Source organism: Scylla paramamosain, chromosome 3 (genome assembly GCF_035594125.1).
Source record: "Scylla paramamosain isolate STU-SP2022 chromosome 3, ASM3559412v1, whole genome shotgun sequence".
Lineage (NCBI taxonomy): Eukaryota > Metazoa > Arthropoda > Malacostraca > Decapoda > Portunidae > Scylla > Scylla paramamosain.
The window spans coordinates 13,278,579-13,301,500 of NC_087153.1; the positions used below are offsets into that span (position 1 = coordinate 13,278,579).

The 22,922-nt window shown below is 39.5% G+C and overlaps 1 protein-coding gene across 1 annotated transcript in view; it reads left to right on the forward strand.

The window, feature by feature from the left end:
• Positions 1 to 16,672: 16,672 nt before the first annotated feature.
• LOC135090628 (sodium/mannose cotransporter SLC5A10-like) overlaps positions 16,673 to 22,922 on the forward strand; it is a 41,718-nt gene continuing 35,468 nt past the window's right edge. Inside the window, exon 1 of the mRNA XM_063987557.1 lies at positions 16,673 to 16,880. Coding sequence (XP_063843627.1) covers positions 16,725 to 16,880 — 156 coding nt within the window. The 5' untranslated portion in view covers positions 16,673 to 16,724. The remainder of the gene's footprint in view (positions 16,881 to 22,922) is intronic.

Here is a 22,922-nt window from a genome sequence, read left to right on the forward strand (position 1 = left end):
CCCATTTCAGGGCAATTACTGTCATGACGGTATAACAGCAACAGTCTACTATAGTTGATATTTCTCTGAAGATGTATTTTCATCTATATTAATCGGTCAGTCGGTCAGTTTATTTGTGTCTGTCTATTTAGCTGCCTAGCTATCTATCTATATTTATCTATCTTTCTAAATCTACCTTTCTCTATAAATAGCAACACGAATATAATGATAAGATACGCTAATCAAAGTGAGGTAAACTTAATAAGAGGCTTGGGAGAGGCTAGTGAAAGCTATAAAGACACTTACGAATTCCGATAGTAAACATAAGAAAAGCTTGGGTGAGGTTAGCGAAAGCTATTAAGACAAGAATGTTAATGTTGAATAATGGCGTCGTAATAATGATGTAGAAAACTAGGGGAAAAAAGAAGTAAAGGAAAATGAAAAATCAGTAACAAAGGCTATCCGGAGGAAGAAGACAGAAAATATTGATATAAAAAAAGTAACAAATAAATAAGTAAATAAATAAAATAAAAAGAAAAAACAAATAAATAAATAAATAGATAAATAAATAAATAAACAAACGTTTTTTTTTTTTTTGTTATTAAAAAATCTAACATTGCAACACTTGGTTGGGTTATTCAACTCATTATATCTGCATTTTTAACAACATCGTTCACAAGTGTGTTCTTAAAGGTTATAACTTCATACACGTGTCAGTAACTTTGCTTTGACTGTGTAGGAAGAAGCCGAGCGTGTGTTGCCTGGCTCTATCCCCGCGCTGGTTGCTGGATGGCTGGCTGGCTGGTGGGTGGGTGGCTGGCGGCCTCGCACGTGGTGGTATACACGCACCTTGCGCGTTCCCACTCTTCTCCATCACCACCACCACACACCAACCAACTATTGATCGGGGTCGCTGCTGCCGCCACTCCTCATGACTTTAACTTTCCTCGCCACGCCATTGTAATAACTCGCCGTATTAGGAGAATGAACAGTGCGCCGTGGTGAATCTTTAGACCAACATCACGAAAATCTTAGAGGTTCAAATGGCGGTAACATTGGTGGTGGCAACGATACAGGGAGGAAAGGGAGTGAGGCGTTACAGAGAAGGGCATAGCTAACCACAAACTAGTTTTTGATAAGGAAAGAGGAAGAAAGTAAATGAATACCTAATGATGGAGGGGAGTGAATGAGTTGCCATGGGAAGGATAGAGCAATAGCCATGACACCTAGGGTCCATTATATACTTAAGGGTCTCATAAGGACTACAAGTACACTTAAAGGCCACTGAGATGATAAGACGAATTTTCATAGTTGTTTTCTCTCACTGATGGTATACAATTCATACTAAATTATCTCTAGAATCACGGAAACATCCCTGAAAGCCTCAGTAATGCTCACTGCAGCCTATTAGAAGTAGTTGAGGCCGAAATGTTTAAGAATGTGATTCTGTTATGGTGGAAAGCAAGGCAAGGCTTCGGAGAGTGGGGAAGTCCTAGGGGTGGTGACAATAAGGAAGCTGAACAGAATATACAGACAAAATGTTTTCTGTTTATGTGTTCCTTGTAAATCACGAACACTCTAAATGATTTTTTTCTTCTTTATTTTCCTTTCTTTCCTCATTTTTGTTGTTGTTGTATTTACAAATAAAATAGTTTTGAGTCAGTAAGATTATAATTCGTGAAGGGCATAACAAACATACACGTAAATATACATACACGAAAAAAAGTCCCTTGCTAAACCACACGTTACAGATTTTGCATGTCTATCAATCATCTTTCTATAAGTGAGCTGTAATGTACGTAACATACCATAGCTCACTACAACACATGACTAAGAGGTACAGGTTCCCTTGACCTTGCTGCAACACACAACTAACACCGCCTGTCATGTCACGCTATCCAAAACTTCCCCTCGGTGTTACTTATGAATCTTAGATAACTCAAATTAGATAATATGATACTGGTCTAATTATCTATGAGGTCTTGGATTGCTCAAATAAAGTAAGTTGGTAAAATCATAATTCTAAAGTTCTTGTTATCTGTCAATTGATTATCAAAGTAAAGGAAAAGAGTACGATAATGAGGTATTGGTGTTCTTGCTATATATTATCTGAATCTTACTGTTATTTATGAGATCTGGATAGGAAGTTAATAACGTACTGACGTCCTTGTTATATTAGTTGATCCTTCTTATTATTTGAGGCATTGGTTAGCTGAAACAAAGTAATACAGTAAGGTACTGGTGATCTTACTATCTATCAACTGAACCTTCCTATTATTCATGAAGGGTTTGCTTAAATAAATTGAGATATTAAGGTATTCCTGTTTTATTTCTATCTATAAACTGAATCTGAACAGTAGACGTGTAGGCCTGATGGCTTCTTGCAGCTTTTCTTATGTTATTATGAATTTATTAACAATGAATAAAATAAATAAGTAAATAAACAAATAAATAAAAAAAAAAAAAAAAAAAAAAAGTTGCCTGGAATAATAAAGTTTACCCAATAATATCTGATTTTCTATGCATTTTTACCGAAGTGGGAAAATTTTGTTTGGGTAGACTAACTTAAACTACTGCTTGTAGGACCGACTTGGCAGAAAGAGTTGGTATCTGTAACCCTCTACAACTATTTTCATGAGGAACACAATAGGAAATAGAGTAGCTGCACATAAAGTGGACAGATGAATTCCTGGATGAGGGTGATAGTGGAAACAGGTAGGCATGTTTCATGGAGGGACTGCCACGTGAAGGAAGATATACTTAAGCATATAAGAACATAACAATATGAGAAGGAAGCTGCAAGACGTTATCATAACGTCTTGCAGCTTCCTTCTCATATTGTTATGTTCTTATATGCTTAAGTATATCTTGTGTCATTACTAAATTAGAGTGCTTCCTCAACACCGCATACTTCGCTTTCCTTGCTTATTGTGAACGAAGGATAAAGATGATGATGATGAGGAAGAGGAAAAGAAGTGATGGTTGTAGTGGTACGCGGTTGTGGCGGTGGTGCCAGTAGTGTCAGTAACAGGAGGAGGAGGAGGAGGAGGAGGAGGAGGAGGAGGAGGAGGAAGGAAAGGAGGGGGAGGAGGAGAAGAAAAAAAAGGAGGAGGAGGAGGAGGAGGAGGAGGAGGAGGAGGAGAAGAAGGAGAAGAATGCGTAGGAAAGACGAGTAACAGGAGGCCTTGCGACCTAAGACGAGGTAACTCGTTCACTATACTACATCTCTAATAAGCTGTAGGAGGAGAAGAAGGAGAAGAAGGAGGAGGAGAAGGAGAAGAAGGAGAGAAGGAGAAGAAGGAGGAGGAGAAGGAGAAGAAGAAAGAGGAGGAGAAGAAGGAGAAGGAGGAGGAGAAAAGGAGGAGGGGAAGGAGAAGAAGAAAAAGAAAAAAAGAAGAAAAGAAAAAGAAAAAAGAAAAGAAAAGAAAAAGAAAAAGGAAAGAAGAAGAAGAAGAAAGAAAGAAAGAAAGAAAGAAAGAAAGAAAGAAAGAAAGAAAGAAAGGAAAAGAAAAGAAGATATGAAAATAGAAGCCGAACAAAGCCGTCAGCCCTACCCGTGGGATTTCCCGTATTAATATTCAATCTGTAGAACACTACCTCTCCTCTTCTAAACCTCATCTTCTTTTCCTCACTGAAACACAGGTGTCTGAGGCAACTGACAGTAGCCCCTTTTCTGTTCCCTCCTACTTTCTCTATCCTCATTTTCAATCCAAAGCTGGATGTTGCGTTTATGTGCGCAACGACTTAACCTGCTCTCGTGCCCACGCTCTTCAATCTTCCGAGTTTTCCACCATCTGGCTACGACTACAGAGTCACTCTCAAACTAAATTTATCTGTACTGTATACCTCTTCCCTAACTCTTCTGACTATAAGAAATTCTTTGACTACTTAATTTCCAAAGAGGAGCACATTCTGCCTCTCTTCACTTTTGCAGAGATCTCCATTCTTGGAGATTTCAATGTTCACCACCAGCTTTGGCTTTCCTCTCCTTTCACTGACCATCCTAGTGAACTAGCCTTCAACTTTGCTATCCTCCACGACCTAGAGCAATTGGTGCAACACCCTACTCGTATTCCTGACCGTCTTGGAGATACACCCAACATTCTTGATCTTTTTCCTAACCTCTAATCCTTCTGCTTATGCTGTCACTCTCTCTTCTCCGTTGGGCTCCTCCGATCACAATCTCATATCTGTATCTTGTCCTATCGCTCCTCAGGATCCCCCTAAGAGAAGGTGCCTCTGCCGTTTTGCCTCTGCTAGTTGGGAGGACCTGAGGAGGTATTTTGCTGATTTTCCTTGGAATGACTTCTACTTCCGTGTCAGAGACCCGTCTTTGTATGCTGAGCACATAACAGAGGTGATAGTGTCTGGCATGGAGGCGTACATTCCTCACTCTTTTTCTCGACCTAAACCTTCCAAACATTGATTTAACACAACTTGTTCTCGTGCTATACATGATAGAGAGGTGGCCCACAAAAGGTACTTAAGCCTTCCATCACCAGAATCTCATGCACTTTATATTTCTGCCCGGAATCATGCTAAGTCTGTTCTCCAACTAGCCAAAAACTCCTTCATTAATAGAAAGTGTTAAAATCCTTCAAGATCTAACTCCCCTCGTGACTTCTGGAATCTAGCCAAAAATATCTCCAATAACTTTACTTCTACGTTCCCTCATTTATTTCAACCAGATAGCACCAATGTTATCACATCCATCTCTAAAGCTGAACTCTTCGCTCAAACCTCTGCTAAAAACTCTACCTCGGATGATTCAGGGCTTGTTCTTCCCTCTCCTCCACCCTCTGACTACTTCATGCTATCTATTAAAATTCTTCGCAATGATGTTTTCCATGCCCTCGCTGGCCTAAACCCTCGGAAGGCTTATGGACCTGATGGGGTCCCTCCTATTGTTCTCCGAAACTGTGCCTCCGTGCTTGCACCTTGCCTAGTCAAACTCTTTCAGCTCTGTCTGTCAACATCTATCTTTCCTTCTTGCTGGAAGTTTGCCTACATTCAGCCTGTTCCTAAAAAGGATGACCGTTCTAGTCCCTCAAACTACCGTCCTATTGCTTTAATTTCCTGCATATCTAAAGTTTTTGAATCTATCCTCAACAGGAAGATTCTTAAACATCTATCACTTCACAACCTTCTATCTGATCGCCAGTATGGGTTCCGTCAAGGCCGCTCTACTGGTGATCTTCTGGCTTTCCTTACTGAATCTTGGTCATCCTCTTTTAGAGATTTTGGTGAAACTTTGCTGTTGCTTGGATATATCAAAAGCTTTTGATAGATTTTGGCACAAAACTTTGATTTCCAAACTACCCTCCTACGGCTTCTATCCTTTTCTCTGTAACTTCATCTCACGTTTCCTTTCTGACCATTCTATTGGTGCTGTGGTAAACGGTCACTGTTCTTCTCCTAAATCTATTAACAGTGGTATTCTTCAGGGTTCTGTCCTATCACCCACTCTCTTCTTATTATTCATCAATGACTTTCTTGTCCTATCCACTCCTATGCTGATGATACCACTCTGCACTTTTCCACGTCTTTTTATAGACGTCCAACCCTTCAGGAAGTAAACATTTCACGCAGGGAAGCCACAGACTTCTGATCTTTCTAAAATTTCTGATTGGGGCAGAGCAAACTTGGTATTGTTCAATGCCTCAAAAACTCAATTCCTCCATCTACCAACTTGATACAACCTTCCAGACAACTATCCCCTCTTCTTCAATGACAGTCAACTGTCCCCCTCTTCTACACTGAACACCCTCGGTCTGTCCTTTACATATAATCTGAACTGGAAACTTCACATCTTATCTTTAGCTAAAGCAGCTTCTATGAAGTTAGGTGTTCTGAGACGTCTCCGCCAGTTTTCTCACCCCCCCCCACCCCACAGCTGCTAACTCTATACAAGGGCCTTATCCGTCCATGTATGGAGTATGCTTCACATGTCTGGGGGGGGGTTCACTCATACCACTCTTTTAGACAGGGTGGAATCAAAAGCTTTTCGTCTACTCAACTCCTCTCCTCTAACTGACTGTTTTCAGCCTCTCTCTCATTGCTGCAATGTTGCATCTCTAGCTATCTTCTACCGCTATTTCCATGCATGGAAAATAAGAGAAGGCTCTATTTCTGCTCACCTCTCCCTCTGGCACGTATCGGCTGGAAACAGTTACATGAACGTAGCTTACTAAATACACATCCTTTGTGGAATCACGCGCACACACACAGAAAGACGTGAGGAAAGCAATATGTCAGTCGATGGATGTGCAATCAGTGTAACCCTGCACTCAGCCTTCCTGTATCTCAGGGTGTATTGCTTACAATTGTGTTTAAGGGCTGGTCACGCTTGCACCGTGAACGATCTACCCGTTTCATGATAAAGCATCAAATGCATAAGAACACATGTCACTCACTGGGCAGTAAGTTCGAAAACAACCGTGTGGCGTAAGTATGTAACCACTAACCTGACTTTGAAGGCCAACAATCTGCACGAGTGACCTCTCATTAGTATAATTATACAAAACTAAGTACTGAGCAATCAGGTATGATGGCAAAATTTGCATTTACCAATGGAACTTTGTTTCCCTGTATCCTCGTGTTGAACATATCAATCGGAGCGAAATTTAATCCAACGGGGATCTTATTCCAATTCGCTTTCTAAATCTCATTTTGTAAAAATTTGGCTTGCACAACCCATTACACGTCGACAGACACGTGGAATTTTCACTTGTATGCTAGATATACTGAAATAGATAATTTGATATGATAATCAGAATGGCTGAAGTCTGGCGAAAAATATAATTTGAAAGAGTTAAGCTCATGGCTCTCTGAACCAGTGATCCTTAACCAAAGGTAACGCTATCCCGTGAAAAAGAAAGAAAGAAAGAAGAAAAAAAAAAGTAAAGAAAAGAAAATATAAAATAAATATAATAAAAATAAATGAATAAAAGAACTACAAGCACGTGATAAATAATATCATATCTGAAAATTAAACAACAACAATGTAACTACCTATACCTACTCACTAGAAACAGAAAAAAGTACCTCAAAAAAAAAATAAATAAAAATATTCCATAATCGTAAAAAAAAAAAAGTATATATATTGAAGCTATACTGTGCCTTAATGCCAGTCATGCAATTTCTGCAAGGAAGAAAAGTGATACAGTATATCAAATCACTTTAAGCTGGAAAGATAAATGCAGAAAAAGATTAACAATCACTGCTCCCTAAACGAAAGAGGAAGCTGGAAGTTTAAGTGTCGTGTTTATGAACCTTCTGTGCTGTGGTGCCTTGCATGAGTCTCCAAATGGTTCACAAACACAGTGGTAAATGACCCGAACAGACTCGGTAATCAGTATGTTGGTGTCGAGCCAATGGGGAACTTTAAAAGATAGACATATTTACGGGTAGGTATATGGTACGCGGGTGGATATAGGTATGTGTTATATACTTTTTTTTTTTTTATATATAGTTTCTTGGATTTTCTCTTAACGTTCTCACTCTCTCTCTCTCTCTCTCTCTCTCTCTCTCTCTCTCTCTCTCTCTCTCTCTCTCTCTCTCTCTCTCTCTCTCTCTCTCTCTCTCTCCTTCTTCGAATCAAAGAAGAATCTCCTTCTTCTTAGAAGAAAAAGAATAAGAAGAATCTCCCTCTTCTTAGAAGAAGAAGAAGAAGCAGAAGAATCTCCTTCTTCTTCTTCTTAGAAGAAGAATTTCCTTCTTCATAGAATCTCCTTCTTCTTCTTCTTAGAACAAGAAGAAGAAGAATCTCCTTCTTAGAAGAAGAACTAGAAGAAGAATCTCCTTCTTCTTCTTAGAAGAAAAATAAGAAAAATTCTTCTTAGAAGAAGAAGAAGAAGAAGAATCTCCTTTTTCTTACAAGAAGAAGAATAATTTCCTTCTTCTTCTTAGAAGAAGAAAAAGAAGAAAAATCTCCTTCTTAAAAGAAGAAGAAGAAGAAGAAAAAGAATCTTCTTCTTCTTAGAAGAAGAAGAAGAATATTCTTCCTCTTCTTCTTCTTCTTAGAAGAAGAAGAAGAAGAATCTCCTTCTTCATCATCTTCTTTCTCTAAGAAGAAGAAGAAAAAGAAGAAGAAAAAGAAGAAGAAGAAGAATTTCCTTCTTCTAAGAAGAAGAATCTCTTTCTTCTTAGAAGAAGAATCTCCTTCTTCTTTGAAGAAGAAGAGGAAGAATCTCCTTCTTAGAAGAAGAAGAAGAAGAAGAATCTCCTTTTTCTTAGAAGAAGAAGAAGCTTCAAGAAGAAGAAGAAGAAGAGGAAGAATCTCTTCTTAGAAAAAGAAGAATCTCCTTCTTCTTCTTCTTCTTCTTCTTCTTCTTAGAAGAATCTCCATCTTCTTAGAAGAAGAAGAAGAATATCCTTCTTAGAAGAAGAGGGATCTCCTTCTTAGAAGAAAAAGGATCTCCTTCTTAGAAGAAGAAGAAGCTCCTTCTTAGAAGAAGAAGAAGAAGAAGAAGAAGAAGCTCCTTCTTAGAAGAAGAAGAAGAAGAAGAAGAATCTCCTTCTTAGAAGAAGGAGAAGAAGAAGAAGAATCTCCTTCTTAGAAGAAGAAGAAGAAGAAGAATCTCCTTCATAGAAGAAGAAGAAGAAGAAGAAGAATCTCCTTCTTAGAAGAAGAAGAAGAAGAAGAAGAATCTCCTTCTTAGAAGAAGAAGAAGAAGAAGAAGAAGAAGAAGAATCTCCTTCTTAGAAGAAGAAGAAGAAGAATCTATTTCTTAGAAGAAGAAGAAGAATCTCCTACTTAGAAGAAGAAGAAGAAGAAGAAGAAGAAGAATCTCCTTCTTAGAAGAAGAAGAAGAAGAAGAAGAATCACCTTCTTAGAAGAAGAAGATGAAGAAGAATATCCTTCTTAGAAGAAGAAGAAGAAGAATCTCCTTAGAAAAAGAAGAAGAAGAGCCTCCTTCTTAGAAGAAGAAGAAGAAGAAGAAGAAGAAGAAGAAGAAGAAGAAGAAGAAGAAGAAGAAGAAGAAGAAGAAGAAGAAGAAGAAGAAGAAGAAGAAGAAGAAGAAGAAGAAGAAGAAGAAGAAGAAGAAGAAGAAGAAGAAGAAGAAGAAGAAGAAGAAGAAGAAGAAGAAGAAGAAGAAGAAGAAGAAGAAGAAGAAGAAGAAGAAGAAGAAGAAGAAGAAGAAGAAGAAGAAGAAGAAGAAGAAGAAGAAGAAGAAGAAGAAGAAGAAGAAGAAGAAGAAGAAGAAGAAGAAGAAGAAGAAGAAGAAGAAGAAGAAGAAGAAGAAGAAGAAGAAGAAGAAGAAGAAGAAGAAGAAGAAGAAGAAGAAGAAGAAGAAGAAGAAGAAGAAGAAGAAGAAGAAGAAGAAGAAGAAGAAGAAGAAGAAGAAGAAGAAGAAGAAGAAGAAGAAGAAGAAGAAGAAGAAGAAGAAGAAGAATCTCCTTCTTAGAAGAAGAAGAAGAAGAATCTCCTTCTTAGAAGAAGAAGAAGAATATCCCTCTTAGAAGAAGAAGAAGAAGAAGAAGAATCTCCTTAGAAGAAGAAGAAGAAGAAGAGTCTCCTTCTTAGAAGAAGAAGAAGAATCTCCTACTTAGAAGAAGAAGAAGAAGAAGAAGAAGAATCTCCTTCTTAGAAGAAGAAGAACAAGAACAAGAACAAGAAGAGTATCCTTCTTAGAAGAAGAAGAATCTCCTTAGAAGAAGAAGAAGAAGAAGAAGTCTCCTTTTTAGAAGGAGAAGAATCTCCTTAGAAAGAGAAAAAGAAGAAGAATCTCCTTCTTAGAAGAAGAAGAAGAAGAAGAACCTCCTTAGAAGAAGAAGAAGAAGAAGAAGAAGAAGAAGAGTCTCCTTTTTAGAAGAAGAAGAAAAAGAAGAATCTCCTTAGAAAAAGAAGAGGAAGAAGAATCTCCTTCTTAGAAGAAGAAGAAGAAGAATCTTCTTCTCAGAAGAAGAAGAAGAAGAAGAATCTCCTTCTTAGAAGAAGAAAAAGAAGAAGAATCTCCTTCTTAGAAGAAGAAGAAGAAGAAGAATCTCCTTCTTAGAAGAAGAAGAAGAAGAAGAAGAATCTCCTTCTTAGAAGAAGAAGAAGAAGAAGAAGAATCTCCTTCTTAGAAGAAGAGGAAGAAGAAGAATCTCCTTCTTAGAAGAAGAAAAAGAAGAAGAATCTCCTTCTTAGAAGAAGAAGAAGAAGAAGAATCTCCTTCTTAGAAGAAGAAAAAGAAGAAGAATCTCCTTCTTAGAAGAAGAAAAAGAAGAAGAATCTCCTTCTTAGAAGAAGAAGAAGAAGAAGAATCTCCTTCTTAGAAGAAGAAAAAGAAGAAGAATCTCCTTCTTAGAAGAAGAAGAAGAAGAAGAATCTCCTTCTTAGAAGAAGAAGAAGAAGAAGAATCTCCTTCTTAGAAGAAGAAGAAGAAGAAGAATCTCCTTCTTAGAAGAAGAGGAAGAAGAAGAATCTCTTCTTAGAAGAAGAAGAAGAAGAAGAATCTCCTTCTTAGAAGAAGAAGAAGAAGAAGAATCTCCTTCTTAGAAGAAGAAGAAGAAGAAGAATCTCCTTCTTAGAAGAAGAAGAAGAAGAAGAATCTCCTTCTTAGAAGAAGAAGAAGAAGAATCTCCTTCTTAGAAGAAGAAGAAGAAGAATCTCCTTCTTAGAAGAAGAAGAAGAAGATGAATTTCCTTCTTAGAAGAAGAAGAAGAAGAAGAAGAAGAAGAAGAAGAAGAAGAAGAAGAAGAAGAAGAAGAAGAAGAAGAAGAAGAAGAAGAAGAAGAAGAAGAAGAAGAAGAAGAAGAAGAAGAAGAAGAAGAAGAAGAAGAAGAAGAAGAAGAAGAAGAAGAAGAAGAAGAAGAAGAAGAAGAAGAAGAAGAAGAAGAAGAAGAAGAAGAAGAAGAAGAAGAAGAAGAAGAAGAAGAAGAAGAAGAAGAAGAAGAAGAAGAAGAAGAAGAAGAAGAAGAAGAAGAAGACGAAGAAGAAGAAGAAGAAGAAGAAGAAGAAGAAGAAGAAGAAGAAGAAGAAGAAGAAGAAGAAGAAGAAGAAGAAGAAGAAGAAGAAGAAGAAGAAGAAGAAGAAGAAGAAGAAGAAGAAGAAGAAGAAGAAGAAGAAGAAGAAGAAGAAGAAGAAGAAGAAGAAGAAGAAGAAGAAGAATCTCCTTCTTAGAAGAAGAAGAAGAAGAAGAAGAATCTCCTTCTTAGAGGAAGAAGAAGAAGAAGAATCTCCTTCTTAGAAGAAGAAGAAGAAGAAGAAGAATCTCCTTCTTAGAAGAAGAAGAAGAAGAAGAAGAATCTCCTTCTTAGAAGAAGAAGAAGAAGAATCTCCTTCTTAGAAGAAGAAGAAGAATCTCCTTTTTAGAAGAAGAAGAAGAAGAAGAAGAAGAAGAATCTCCTTCTTAGAAGAAGAAGAAGAAGAAGAATCTCCTTCTTAGAAGAAGAAGAAGAAGAATCTCCTTCTTAGAAGAAGAAGAAGAAGAATCTCCTTCTTAGAAGAAGGAGAAGAATCTCCTTCTTAGAAGAAGGAGACGAATAAGAATAAGAATAAGAAGAAGAAGAAGAAGAAACCCCTCTTTCTGCATCCTTCCCTTCTCACCGCTGCTAACACATACTACAAAACTATACATCCTCTTTCAATGCCTAGTGCGTGAAGTCTCTTCGGCCACTACAGAACACACCGGGTCCCCCCAAGGCGTATTTTCTTCTTTGGTGCACTCAGGTCCGTGGGAGAGACGCTGCGAGGCAGGTACAGATTAAAGATTTCTGTATTATTTATAGGAGAAACACTCGGGAGAATCCGGCTAATCACCTATGTGCCCTCTAAAAAGTCGTGGTGAGATAGGAAAGCGTTTCAAAATACGGGCCTGTTACTTATCACGGTTGAGGGCAAGTATGATGCAAGAGGAAAATGTACTCAACTCCGTGGAGGGTAACACGTGGTGACCTCCATCAGTATCATGAAGAGAAGATAAGGCAGAACGTAGCAATCTCTGAGAAATTTGATGTACATATTTCGTTGAAAAAAAAAAAAAAAAAAAAATCGTTGTAAAAAAAAAAAGTACACGCGTGCATTGCAGGGTTTGCGTAAATGTCTTTTAAGTGAATGAGTCCTTTTGCTTTGTATGAATGAACGCGTATTTATCTATTTATTTTATCTTCAGTGAATGAGTTCCTTTATGTTTTCCTTCAGTGAACGAGTCTTCTGTTTTCTGTAGTGAGTGTGTAGACAGCATCACGTCTATAAGGAATCAGGATGACAAACGACCCAGTCGTTTACTCGCTTTAATATAGTTAACCTGTAGTAAGAAATAATTTGACATCAGCACGAGGAGTATTGAAATACAATAAAACATTCACATGCACTTAAGGCACATAAACATCATAAAGAGATGACATTCCGCCATAATAAGGTGCAACATAACAACCAAAATACATAGTAGTTTACGCCTTAATAATCATTCAGAAAATAGAAACGCAAATGCAATACATGTATAATAATTCTCAGTGTATTTTAACATGTAACAGGTACTTAGATAGCTAATTAACCACACTGCAACATTTACAACTATGAGGGTCAGCGTTTGAGGGTCTAGGGTTTATGGAGAAAACAGAGGAAAAAACAGAGTGAGTCGCAACACCTCTCTCTCTCTCTCTCTCTCTCTCTCTCTGAAGACTGGGCACAATCTGCCCCCTTCTGAGGCTGCTGGGCCAGATATGCGACCCCAGGCAATCCATTCCTGTGCAGAGATCCCTCTGTGTCTTATCTACCCTACGCGCTATGTCATCAACTTTGCCCGCGTAAATACAACCCTCACTACCTCTCTACAACTAAGCTCTCCAGAGCTAGCTCCTCTCACATAACTTCACTACTGCAGTTACTATAATGAATTCAGCTTCCTTAATTTCTACTCTAATGAATTAAGTTTCCTTAGCGTTACACATGCATCATATTAGTTTCTCGCCACCAGCCTCACAGGACCTTATGAAGCGACACAGCTGACGATTACAGAGCGAGTCTCACCTGCTGACTCATGTCCTTATCACCTCTTCGTTATAATCAGAACTGGGATCGTTACGCCCTTCGCAGGATGGTCCTTGAGTGTAAATCTGTCCAAATAAATTAGTTTTGTAATATAATTTTGGCGAAAAATTAAAGTGCTTTGATGCATGTCCCATGGTTCCTCTTTGGTTCCCTCGCAGCGACGAGGAAAACTTGCCGAATTTTATGTTATTTCTCAATTACTGGATCGACTTTTGCTAAAGAAAGAGGTGATCTATCCATACATGGCTTTAGAATCATCATACAATATTTTACAGTGAAAAAAAAAAAAAAATATATATGGCAATGTTCGGAACAATCACGAGTGGGATGATCGGAGACGAAGGGTGGACCTATTTTAGCTTGTAATATAATTAATAGAGAGCATTTCTCCCTGAACATATATGTAGAGAAGCGTGAATTATTCCTTTGTGTACAGTATTAAAATAAAGTTGAAAATCCATCTAGTTACTTTAAAAAAATGAAAGCACACACATCTATGTCAAGGCCAGCGAAATCGCCGTCCAGGAGACCAGTCGGAGGTTTTAGAATACTTCATAAATGGGAGTTATAATAGTACTGCTGACATTTTCTTTTGCGCCAGTACTAATGAATGATGATCATGCCTGCTCTAGAAACAATGCCAGTCAAAAATAACCCCGCAAACACGAGTTTGAGCCGAGCTATAAAGGATGACCGCAATTCGCACAGCATGCCCATATTTAGCATCCGACACCGCCCGCCAGTGGAACAGACGACCTCGATAAAATAAGGATAGGGGAAAAAAAAAAAAAGCGTACTGAAGATACCAGTCCCTAAAGTGTTGGGGCAGGAGGATCAGCCAAAATTAGATAGATTACAAGGCCTATTAAAGAGTTACTGAGGATGTGTGCGAATGGGCCTTCGGCTTCGCAGCCCAGTAATAAGCCACGCCACGCCAACACAAGAGCTCCGAACCTCCAACACCACACATCTCAAACCATTACTTATAATAATAATAACAATAATAATAATAATAATAATAAGTAAATAAAAAAAACAAAATAAATAAAAATAAATAAATAAATAAATAAATAAATATATATATATATATATATATATATATATATATATATATATATATATATATATATATATATATATATATATATATATATATATATATATATATATATATATATATATATATATATATATATATATATATATATATATATATAATTCATGGTTTATTTGCCAAGAAAGTTACAATATTTTATTATAACGTGACGACTTGCAATCTACGTAAAGCATGAAGGTATAACATCGAGAAACCTCCAACCTGGTATAAAACTGAGTGATGAAAACGCAAAAATTCTTTGTTAATTTTTCTTACCTAAAGATTAACACTTCTATGCTGTCGAAAATGTTCACCCGTTTTCTGTTTTTTTTTTCTTTTTGTTTCTTATACCAGGTTTGAGTTTTCCCAGTAGCAAAATTGATATTACTTACAAAAAAAAAAAAATGGGAGAGAGAGAGAGAGAGAGAGAGAGAGAGAGAGAGAGAGAGAGAGAGAGAGAGAGAGAGAGAGAGAGAGAGAGAGAGAGAGAGAGAATTACCGTGGACGAGTCTGCCACACACAAAACTTCCAGCTTTTGAGGTTTGATATAGAAAGAAATTATTTTCTTGTTGAATATGGAAAAAAGATCCAGTGGCACAAAAGAAACGGGATTTATGGCGACCCATCCAAATATTTAGCTGAAGATTTTAAAGGATATATGCTTGACATATAATTATATCTAAATTAGGCAGTATGAGGCAGAATTTCAGCCTTCCATGATCAGAAGCAGTTCACGTCTTCATCAAGCATGGAAAGAAATTGTTATTATTTTTCTTTTTTCTATTATTATAGAATGAATTTACTTTTGCTCCTCTTGGTGTGATGTAATAACATGTGGGTCACTGCAACAGCTGCAGTCGCAAGTAGGTATAACTCTTCCGTATCCATGGGAGAGGCCATGATCTTCACTCCGCGGTATCTCTGTTGAAATGAGATGTTGCCTTGAGGCAGGACTGAATAGTGTGTGGGTGACACAGACCTGCCTGTGTAGCCGGATGTTGTATGTAATTAAGACAGCAAGAATACAGCAAAAATATAGCTACCTTTCCTAAAGCAATGTGTCAAAAGAAATGCGAATTTAGAGAAGGGTAAGTCAAGGTAAGCAAGGGGAGAAGTGAAAGACTGGGAAGCAGGGACTAACACCGGGAATCTAAGAAGGCTGCAAGGTGGTTGCGCATGGAAGCTGAGAGAAAAGAAGTGGATGTATGTTCATGATGGCCTACGTCATAAGCGTCTCGTTCCATTAAGGACAGAGGAGGAGGAGGAGGAGGAGGAGGAGGAGGAGTGAAAGATGCGAAAGAATAATAAAAAAAAAAAACAGCAACAACAACGAGAGGGAGGACGACAACGAGTTAGGGTGCAGCGCCTTCATGTGCAACCTGTTAGCGCTGCAGGAGGGGCATACCCAGCTGCCACACACACACATAAACACACAGACACACACTGACACACACACACCAATACCCACACAACCCGCGTGGTGGTGCAGGTCACTGCTGCTTCCGTCCCGTGTCTCCCTGTCATGCGAAGTAACCTCCGCCGCCCTTCCTGTGCCAGTGTTCCGTGTTTGGGCGCGTCCAGGGATCAATGGGGTTAGTCCGGAATCCGGATGCGCCGCAGACAACACGTTCAGAACTCCCTCCAGCCCCCCCACCTCTCTCTCTCTCTCTCTCTCTCTCTCTACACACACACACACACACACACACACACACACGGAATGGCATCTCATGGGTACGGAGGCAAAGGGTGACTGGTGGTGGAGTGAGATGCCTTGCGAGCAACAAACGCCTGTCACTCAGTGGTGGGGTGCGACGCATTCATCCACATCTGCGTTATCAGGTACGATAGCTGCCCGTATCAGAGTTTGTCGGCTGAGAAATTGCTTTCCCGCGGCATGACACGATAACCCGAGACGCGTCACGTGTATGATACGTAGTACTTGAATGTAATCACTGTAAACATCACTAAGCATAATCTTCGGCACTCACCTTAGGAATAAATTACGATATTACCTTGATATGTTTTGAAGTTCCTAAAACTATCAACTTTTTTTTGGCACCTGCTTCCTTCCACCAACCGTCTTTAGATAGTGATGTAACTCCCAGAGAAGGTCTTCTTGAATCTGGATACGGTGCCACATGTGGCATATGCATTCGAGCGGCCCCGTCACCCATGTGGAGCCTCCCACTGATAGTGGGGAGCACCACGCGGCCGAGGCCTTGGTGCCTTGTGCGTTAGTTTCACAGGGATTGTTTCTTGCTTAGCCGCTCGCATCATTTAGGGTATCTTGGTCAAACATTTATTTGTTTCCTTCTGGAGCGAGATCGAAGTTGGTATGATCGAAAATTGTGTATACAGGCCGGTTGTATATCATCGTAATGAGTCATCTGGCAGTGTTGTGCACCCTGCTGCTCAATTATTGATTGTTGACATAACACTTATAACAAACCCTCGTCATTACTGCGAATACATTTTGCTGAACACACCATGCAAAAAGGGTACATTCAAAGCGGTAAACGAAGAGGAAATTTCCTATGATTAATAAAAGTTGAATTTGGAGCTTGCCACAGTGCCAAGTTGCCAGTTATTGCCATACATAGCGCCTCTTGCCGCAGACTGACGACCAGTCGGCCACATGGGCAGAGTAAGCGCAGCTGCGGAAGTGTTGAGATGTCCACCGACAGCCCACCTCCAAGCGTTGCAGATGGCGGTGTCACGAACACTGGTCACGGCTACAGTGACTTGGTTGGCAATACTATGCTGTCCACTTGGGACATAGTCAGTGTTGTAATATACTTCGTCCTCGTGATGGGAACAGGAATATACGTAAGTAGAAAAATACTCCAGAAATTTGAGCTTCCTTCTTCTCTAACCATTATAATTACTGTTATTATTATTGTTTTAATGGTACGCGGCAACGCAGTATTGAACACCCGTCGTTCCCGAATGACCAGCATGTGGCGTAGGTGTACAGATGCGATAATACTACTAACTACTCATACATTAACGGCTCGTGCCAAGATAAGGTGACTCAACACTCGTGACCCGAGCCACGGAAACGTTTACACACACACACACACACACACACACACACACACACACACACACACACAAAGTACTATTTTACAATAAAAAAAAAGGCTCAGCTTATGTAAAATCATAATGTGTACTACTCTCTCTCTCTCTCTCTCTCTCTCTCTCTCTCTCTCTCTCTCTCTCTCTCTCTCTCTCTCTAAGTACTGTCTCATCTGACGGGACTCATTTGCACCTAACGGAGCACAAAACGAGGCTCCAGTCAAGGTACAAGTTAAGGTCGCGGCTCAGTCATTCTCGTCCTTCTGCGTCGCCTTTAGGAAGCACCTGTGGAAGGAAAAGTTTAACGGAGCTTCGTAGCTTTCGCCTTCTATGGTTACATCCACATAAACTCGGATTACTTGACTGTCACTCACTGTAACGAAATGCAGTTCATCCTTCAGGGTAGTATTATCTGCCCTAAAACTCATTATAGTTCCTCCCTCGTCATGGTCCTCAGCGACGCGCCTGATCTCTTGGCATCATCCATGGTGATTTTTTGAAGGGTTTAAAAAAAAAAAAAAAAAAAAAAATTATATATATATATATATATATATATATATATATATATATATATATATATATATATATATATATATATATATATATATATTATTTTTTTTTTTCCTGTAGTTTCGTCCATAGTGATTTCGGCTTTTGTACTGTTCTTTAGAGTCCTTTCTGTTATTTGGTTCTTTTAATTCTTTCTGGAGTCGTTTTCCTTGCACTATCAGGACTTCCAGTTACTCACCCAGCATGCCGCCTTCCTCACAGGCTTGGCAGGCGTCTCCGCGGGTAGCAGTCATGACTCCCAATACCAGTGGTGTGTGGTGATTCATCCTTCATCGCTCCGATATCGCGAGTCCCGTCATCACTTCCCTAGTGAGGTTGTAGATCCGCCCCTTTTCGGTAGGCCCGAGATGGAGGGGCCCCCACTCCGGCAATCCCCACTTGAGCACTCCTTGCACGATCTCGAAGATTTTATCAGTACATAAATCCCATGTGTACTGCGTAACAGCACGTGGTGTGTATCACAACCACGTAGCATTAGCGCGACACTCGCCCAGCACGGACATTAAATATGGTGGTCACTTGTTGATGCCATGGTCTTGACTTCATGCAGTGAATCACGATGACTAAATCCCTCGAGCCTCTTGCACTCGATATAAAAACAACCACTGCAACCTTGATATGAATTAATGTGTTCTGCATTTGGCTTTCCGTGAGTGCGGGAAAGTTCACTTCCTCATGCACTCAAGTCATGCAGGCACTTTTTTGTACATATTTGTAGGTGTGTTTGGCAATGCCTAGTTAAACTGGTAAGTGAAAACGGGCAAGCCAACGATTTTATGGTTAACTCAATGAAACGAACCATCTCGCTCTTGTCCCTCCGCGATGGCGGTCAGAGCTGCCCCAGGACGCGGGTACTGAACACCTGTGTTCGGACCAGTCATCTTTGGAACTCTGAGTCTGGGACATAAAGGGCTGGAATACTAGCCACTGAAGATGATAGTGTAATGTTCCTTGAATTAGGGAGGTTAAGAGACTGGAAGAATTTTGTGTATAATATATATATATATATATATATATATATATATATATATATATATATATATAGAGAGAGAGAGAGAGAGAGAGAGAGAGAGAGAGAGAGAGAGAGAGAGAGAGAGAGAGAGAGAGAGAGAGAGAGAGAGAGAGAAGGAACACAAAGCAGGCTTTCCGGTAAACAGAACCTAATAGAAAGTATTTAAAAATGCTTACAGTTTAAGCGACAGTAGCAGATTTAATGAAACTAGAACTTTGGGGCACAACACGCCTCTCATTCTGGCTACTGCGATAAAAGTTGAGAGGAGGAGGAGGAGGAGGAGGTGGAGGAGGAGGAGGAGGAGGCAAGAGTTGAGAGTTAAGACATAGATATTAAGGGAAAGGAGGTTAAGTTAAGAGAATGAAGGGTGGAGTTGAGGGGCTAGCTAAAGTAATTCTAGAAGTGTTTGGGAAGACAGCCATAAAAAAAGAAAGAAAGAAGGAAAGAAAGAAAGACAGAAAAACTCCAAATGCCACCAAAAAAATCATAAAACAAAGCAGTGAAATTGAAGTAAAGCACGAGAGAAAACAGAGGCTGATGACCTGTTAAAGAAAAGAAAAAAAAAGTAACTTCCGCAAATGCAGCATGAAAAGATCGAAGGACACACGGGCATAGGTACTGGAGAAGTGTGTGCGATGAAACATGAAGGTGGAATTGCTTGAAGGTGGAAGAAGAATGATAAAGATTATGTAACAGTAACAATAAACAAAGGGAAAGTCTCACCTTGGAAGATAAACACTGAGGCGTCCTGCGTAAACACACGTCAAGGAACCACGGAAACGAATGAGAGAGAGAGAGAGAGAGAGAGAGAGAGAGAGAGAGAGAGAGAGAGAGAGAGAGAGAGAGAGAGAGAGAGAGAGAGAGAGAGAGAGAAAATAAGTGAAATAAAATAAAACATGAAAAAAAAAATCCTTGAGATAGAGTGCTTTTAGAGGACATCACCTATGAAAAGTTACTTCCTATTCATGGCTGACGCACTCCACCTGTTCTAACAAGCTGATCGGAAATTTAAAGTCTTATGGATGCCCTGGGAAGGAAACTTGGGAGCGATGGAAGGGGAAATGAGAGGTTTCATATGAGAGATAAAGAGAACATCATCAAGTATTTACATTATCAAGTATTTAGATAAATACCTAAATAGATCAATAAACAAACATAGATAAATGAATAAATAAAAAAAATAAAAAAACTCAGATACGCCACGTCTGGAGAGCGGCGTTGCGTCCGTTCACCCTGCGTAGGAGGCGTCGTGAGTCGTGACCTTGGGCTGCGTTAGTCTTGAAGCGGGACGCGGAGCCAATACAAATTAAGAGATATACAACCAGACCAGGAATGCAGACAGCTAACTCGAGCACGGACAACAGTCGCGGTTGACGGGCTCCTGGCAGACACGGGGACGCCTTCTTGTAGTTCTACATCGAAATGTTTCCCTACTAACGATATTTTTCTTCCTCGGTATAAGTTCATATACAACCTATGCACATCTTGCATCGCGGAAGGCTTTACAAGTAGTTTTCCAGACAAGAGAGTAGGTTTGAAATTGTGAAAAGTAATATGTATAGATTTTAATCACTTCATGTCTGTAGTAGGAATGGTATTATTCCTACTACTACTACTACTACTACTACTACTACTACTACTACTACTACTACTACTACTTATTTTGTCTGCTCGTTTGTGAGCGTTTCTGTTTACTCGTCCATCGGAATTTTCCCTCAAGTTCAGAACCGCGTGCTTCTTCACAATGGTATGCACTGACCTGGCGGGCGAAGGTCATTTTCATACAGCACTTCAAGTGATGTATTCTGAGCACAGGCCCGGGCGTGGTGACAGTCTGCACTCTGGGAGGCAACAAAGTCTCACTTTTTCTTGGAAGGCAGCATGCGATCAGTCGATAGCCCGCATTCAAAAACAGTTGCTCTCTCACCACAGCTATTTTCCAAAGGCCACAGAGATAATAGGCCGGGTTCTCATGAGTGTTTTCCTTGTTTATAATATAAAAATCTTGTTCAACTGTCACCAGAACCAAAATACACACCTGAAAACCCGTGTAACTTCAACTAGAGCCTTTAGAATGTAGCGGAGGTACGTACGTCGTGGAGGTGTTTCAAAATATGGTCCGATGTTGTGTGAAGAAACTATACTTCTCTTCCGAAGATTTGACACTCGTGCATGATTCGAACCTGACTATTCCTGTATCATTCGAATCTGACTTCCTGTATAATTCGAACCTGACTATTCCTATATTATTCGAACCTTACTATTGCTGTATCATTTGAACCTGACTATTCCTGTATCATTCGAATCTGACTATTACTGTATCATTCGAACTTGACTATGACTATACATATCATTTGAACCTGACAATACTGATTATTCCTTGCATTTCCAAACCATCAAGACGTTCTAAAACTTCATGACGCTCACAGTTGACGAAGACGTGACGTACAAATCTGAACATACATTATGGCCCGTGCTTTTAAACGCTTTTGGTTCTTATCACAACTAGGGTTAGTATTCAGAAAGTCTCCGCTCTCTCATCACGACTATTCTCAAAGGCCACAGAGATAATTAGTCGGGTTCTCAAGTGTTTCTCCAGTTAATAATAAAGTAATTTTGTTGATCTGTCACGAGAACCATAAATCAGTAAATAAAAAAAAATCCGTCTAACTTCAACTAGAGCCTTTTCGAACTAATGGAGGTCCTAGTTTCAAAACCCACAGAGATTATCATTCGTGTTCTTATGTGTGTTTTTCATATTGATGATGCATAATCCTTCTTACACTATTGGTAAAATCATTAAAAAAACACTTGAAAACCCCGCTAACTTTCAATGCAGCTTCTTATAAGTAGTCGAGATAAGACGCCCAAACTTTTTTTTTTTTTTTTTTTTTTTTTTTGTAGGAGGGACGCCGGCCAAAAAAAACAAAAAAAACAATGAGATGCCGGTCCCCGAATAGGGTCCGAAGCGGTAGTCAGAAATTGAAGGATAAATGTCATGAAACCTCCCTCTTGAAGGAGTTCAAGTCATAGGAAGATGGAAATACAGAAGGAGGCAGGGAGTTTCAAAGTTTACCAGAGAAAGGGATGAATGATTGAGAATACTAATTAACTCTTGCATTAGAGAGATGGGCAGAATAAGGGTGAGAGCAAGAAGGAAGCCTTGTGCAGCAAGGCCGCAGAAGGGGAGGCATGCAATTAGCAAGATCAGAAGAGTAGTTAGCATGGAAAGAGCGGTAGAAGATAGCAAGAGATGCAACATTGCGGCGATGAGAAAGAGACTAAGACAGTCAGTTAAGAGGAGACGAAAAGTTTTTGATACTTTCCTGTCTAAAAGAGCGGTATGAGTGGAACCCCCAAAGACATGTGAAGCATATTCCATACATGGACGGATAAGGTCCCTATACAAAATTAGCAGGGGGAAGTGAGAAGAACTGGAAGAGACGTCTCAGAACCCCTAACTTCATACAAGCTGTTTTAGCTAGAGATGAGATGTGAAGTTTCCAGTTTAGACTGTAAGAAAAGGACAGATCGAGAATATCCAGTGTAGAAGAGAGGGGACAGTTGAGTGTCATTGAAGAAGACAGGATAGTTGTCTGGAAGGATGTGTCAAATTGATATATGGAGGAATTGAGTTTTTGAGGCATTGAACAATACCAAGTTTGCTCTGCCCCAATCAGAAATTTTAGAGAGATCAGAAGTCAGGCATTGTGGCTTCCCTGCATGAACTGTTGAAAATGAGGATAGAGAAAGTAGGAGGGAACAGAAAAGAAGTTATGGATTTGTATACTACCAAGCTGTATTATTTCTTCCACTTGTCACCATGCACATCTGGGAGAGGCACCACCGAGGGATATTTATGGATCATCACTTCACTGAAGAGCCTCAGCAGGACCATAAATTCTGTAATACTTCTGCACCACACCATACAGTAGTTTAAATGACACTGGTTTTTAATCGTGTTTTTACGGTTTTAGTGACAGGTTAACAAGATTTCTTCATCATCAACAGGAGAAATAGTCTCAAGAACCCAGTTAATAATTTGTGGTCTTTGAAAATAGTTGCAGTGAGAAAGCAAAGCGTTTCTGAATACGGGTCTCAGTAGCACCCAAACTCTGCCTGATTTCTTATATCTATAGATGATGGAGGTGCACATGACAGGCCACCTGAGACACTCATCAGGCGGCATCATTATCACCCTGCTCGTTCCC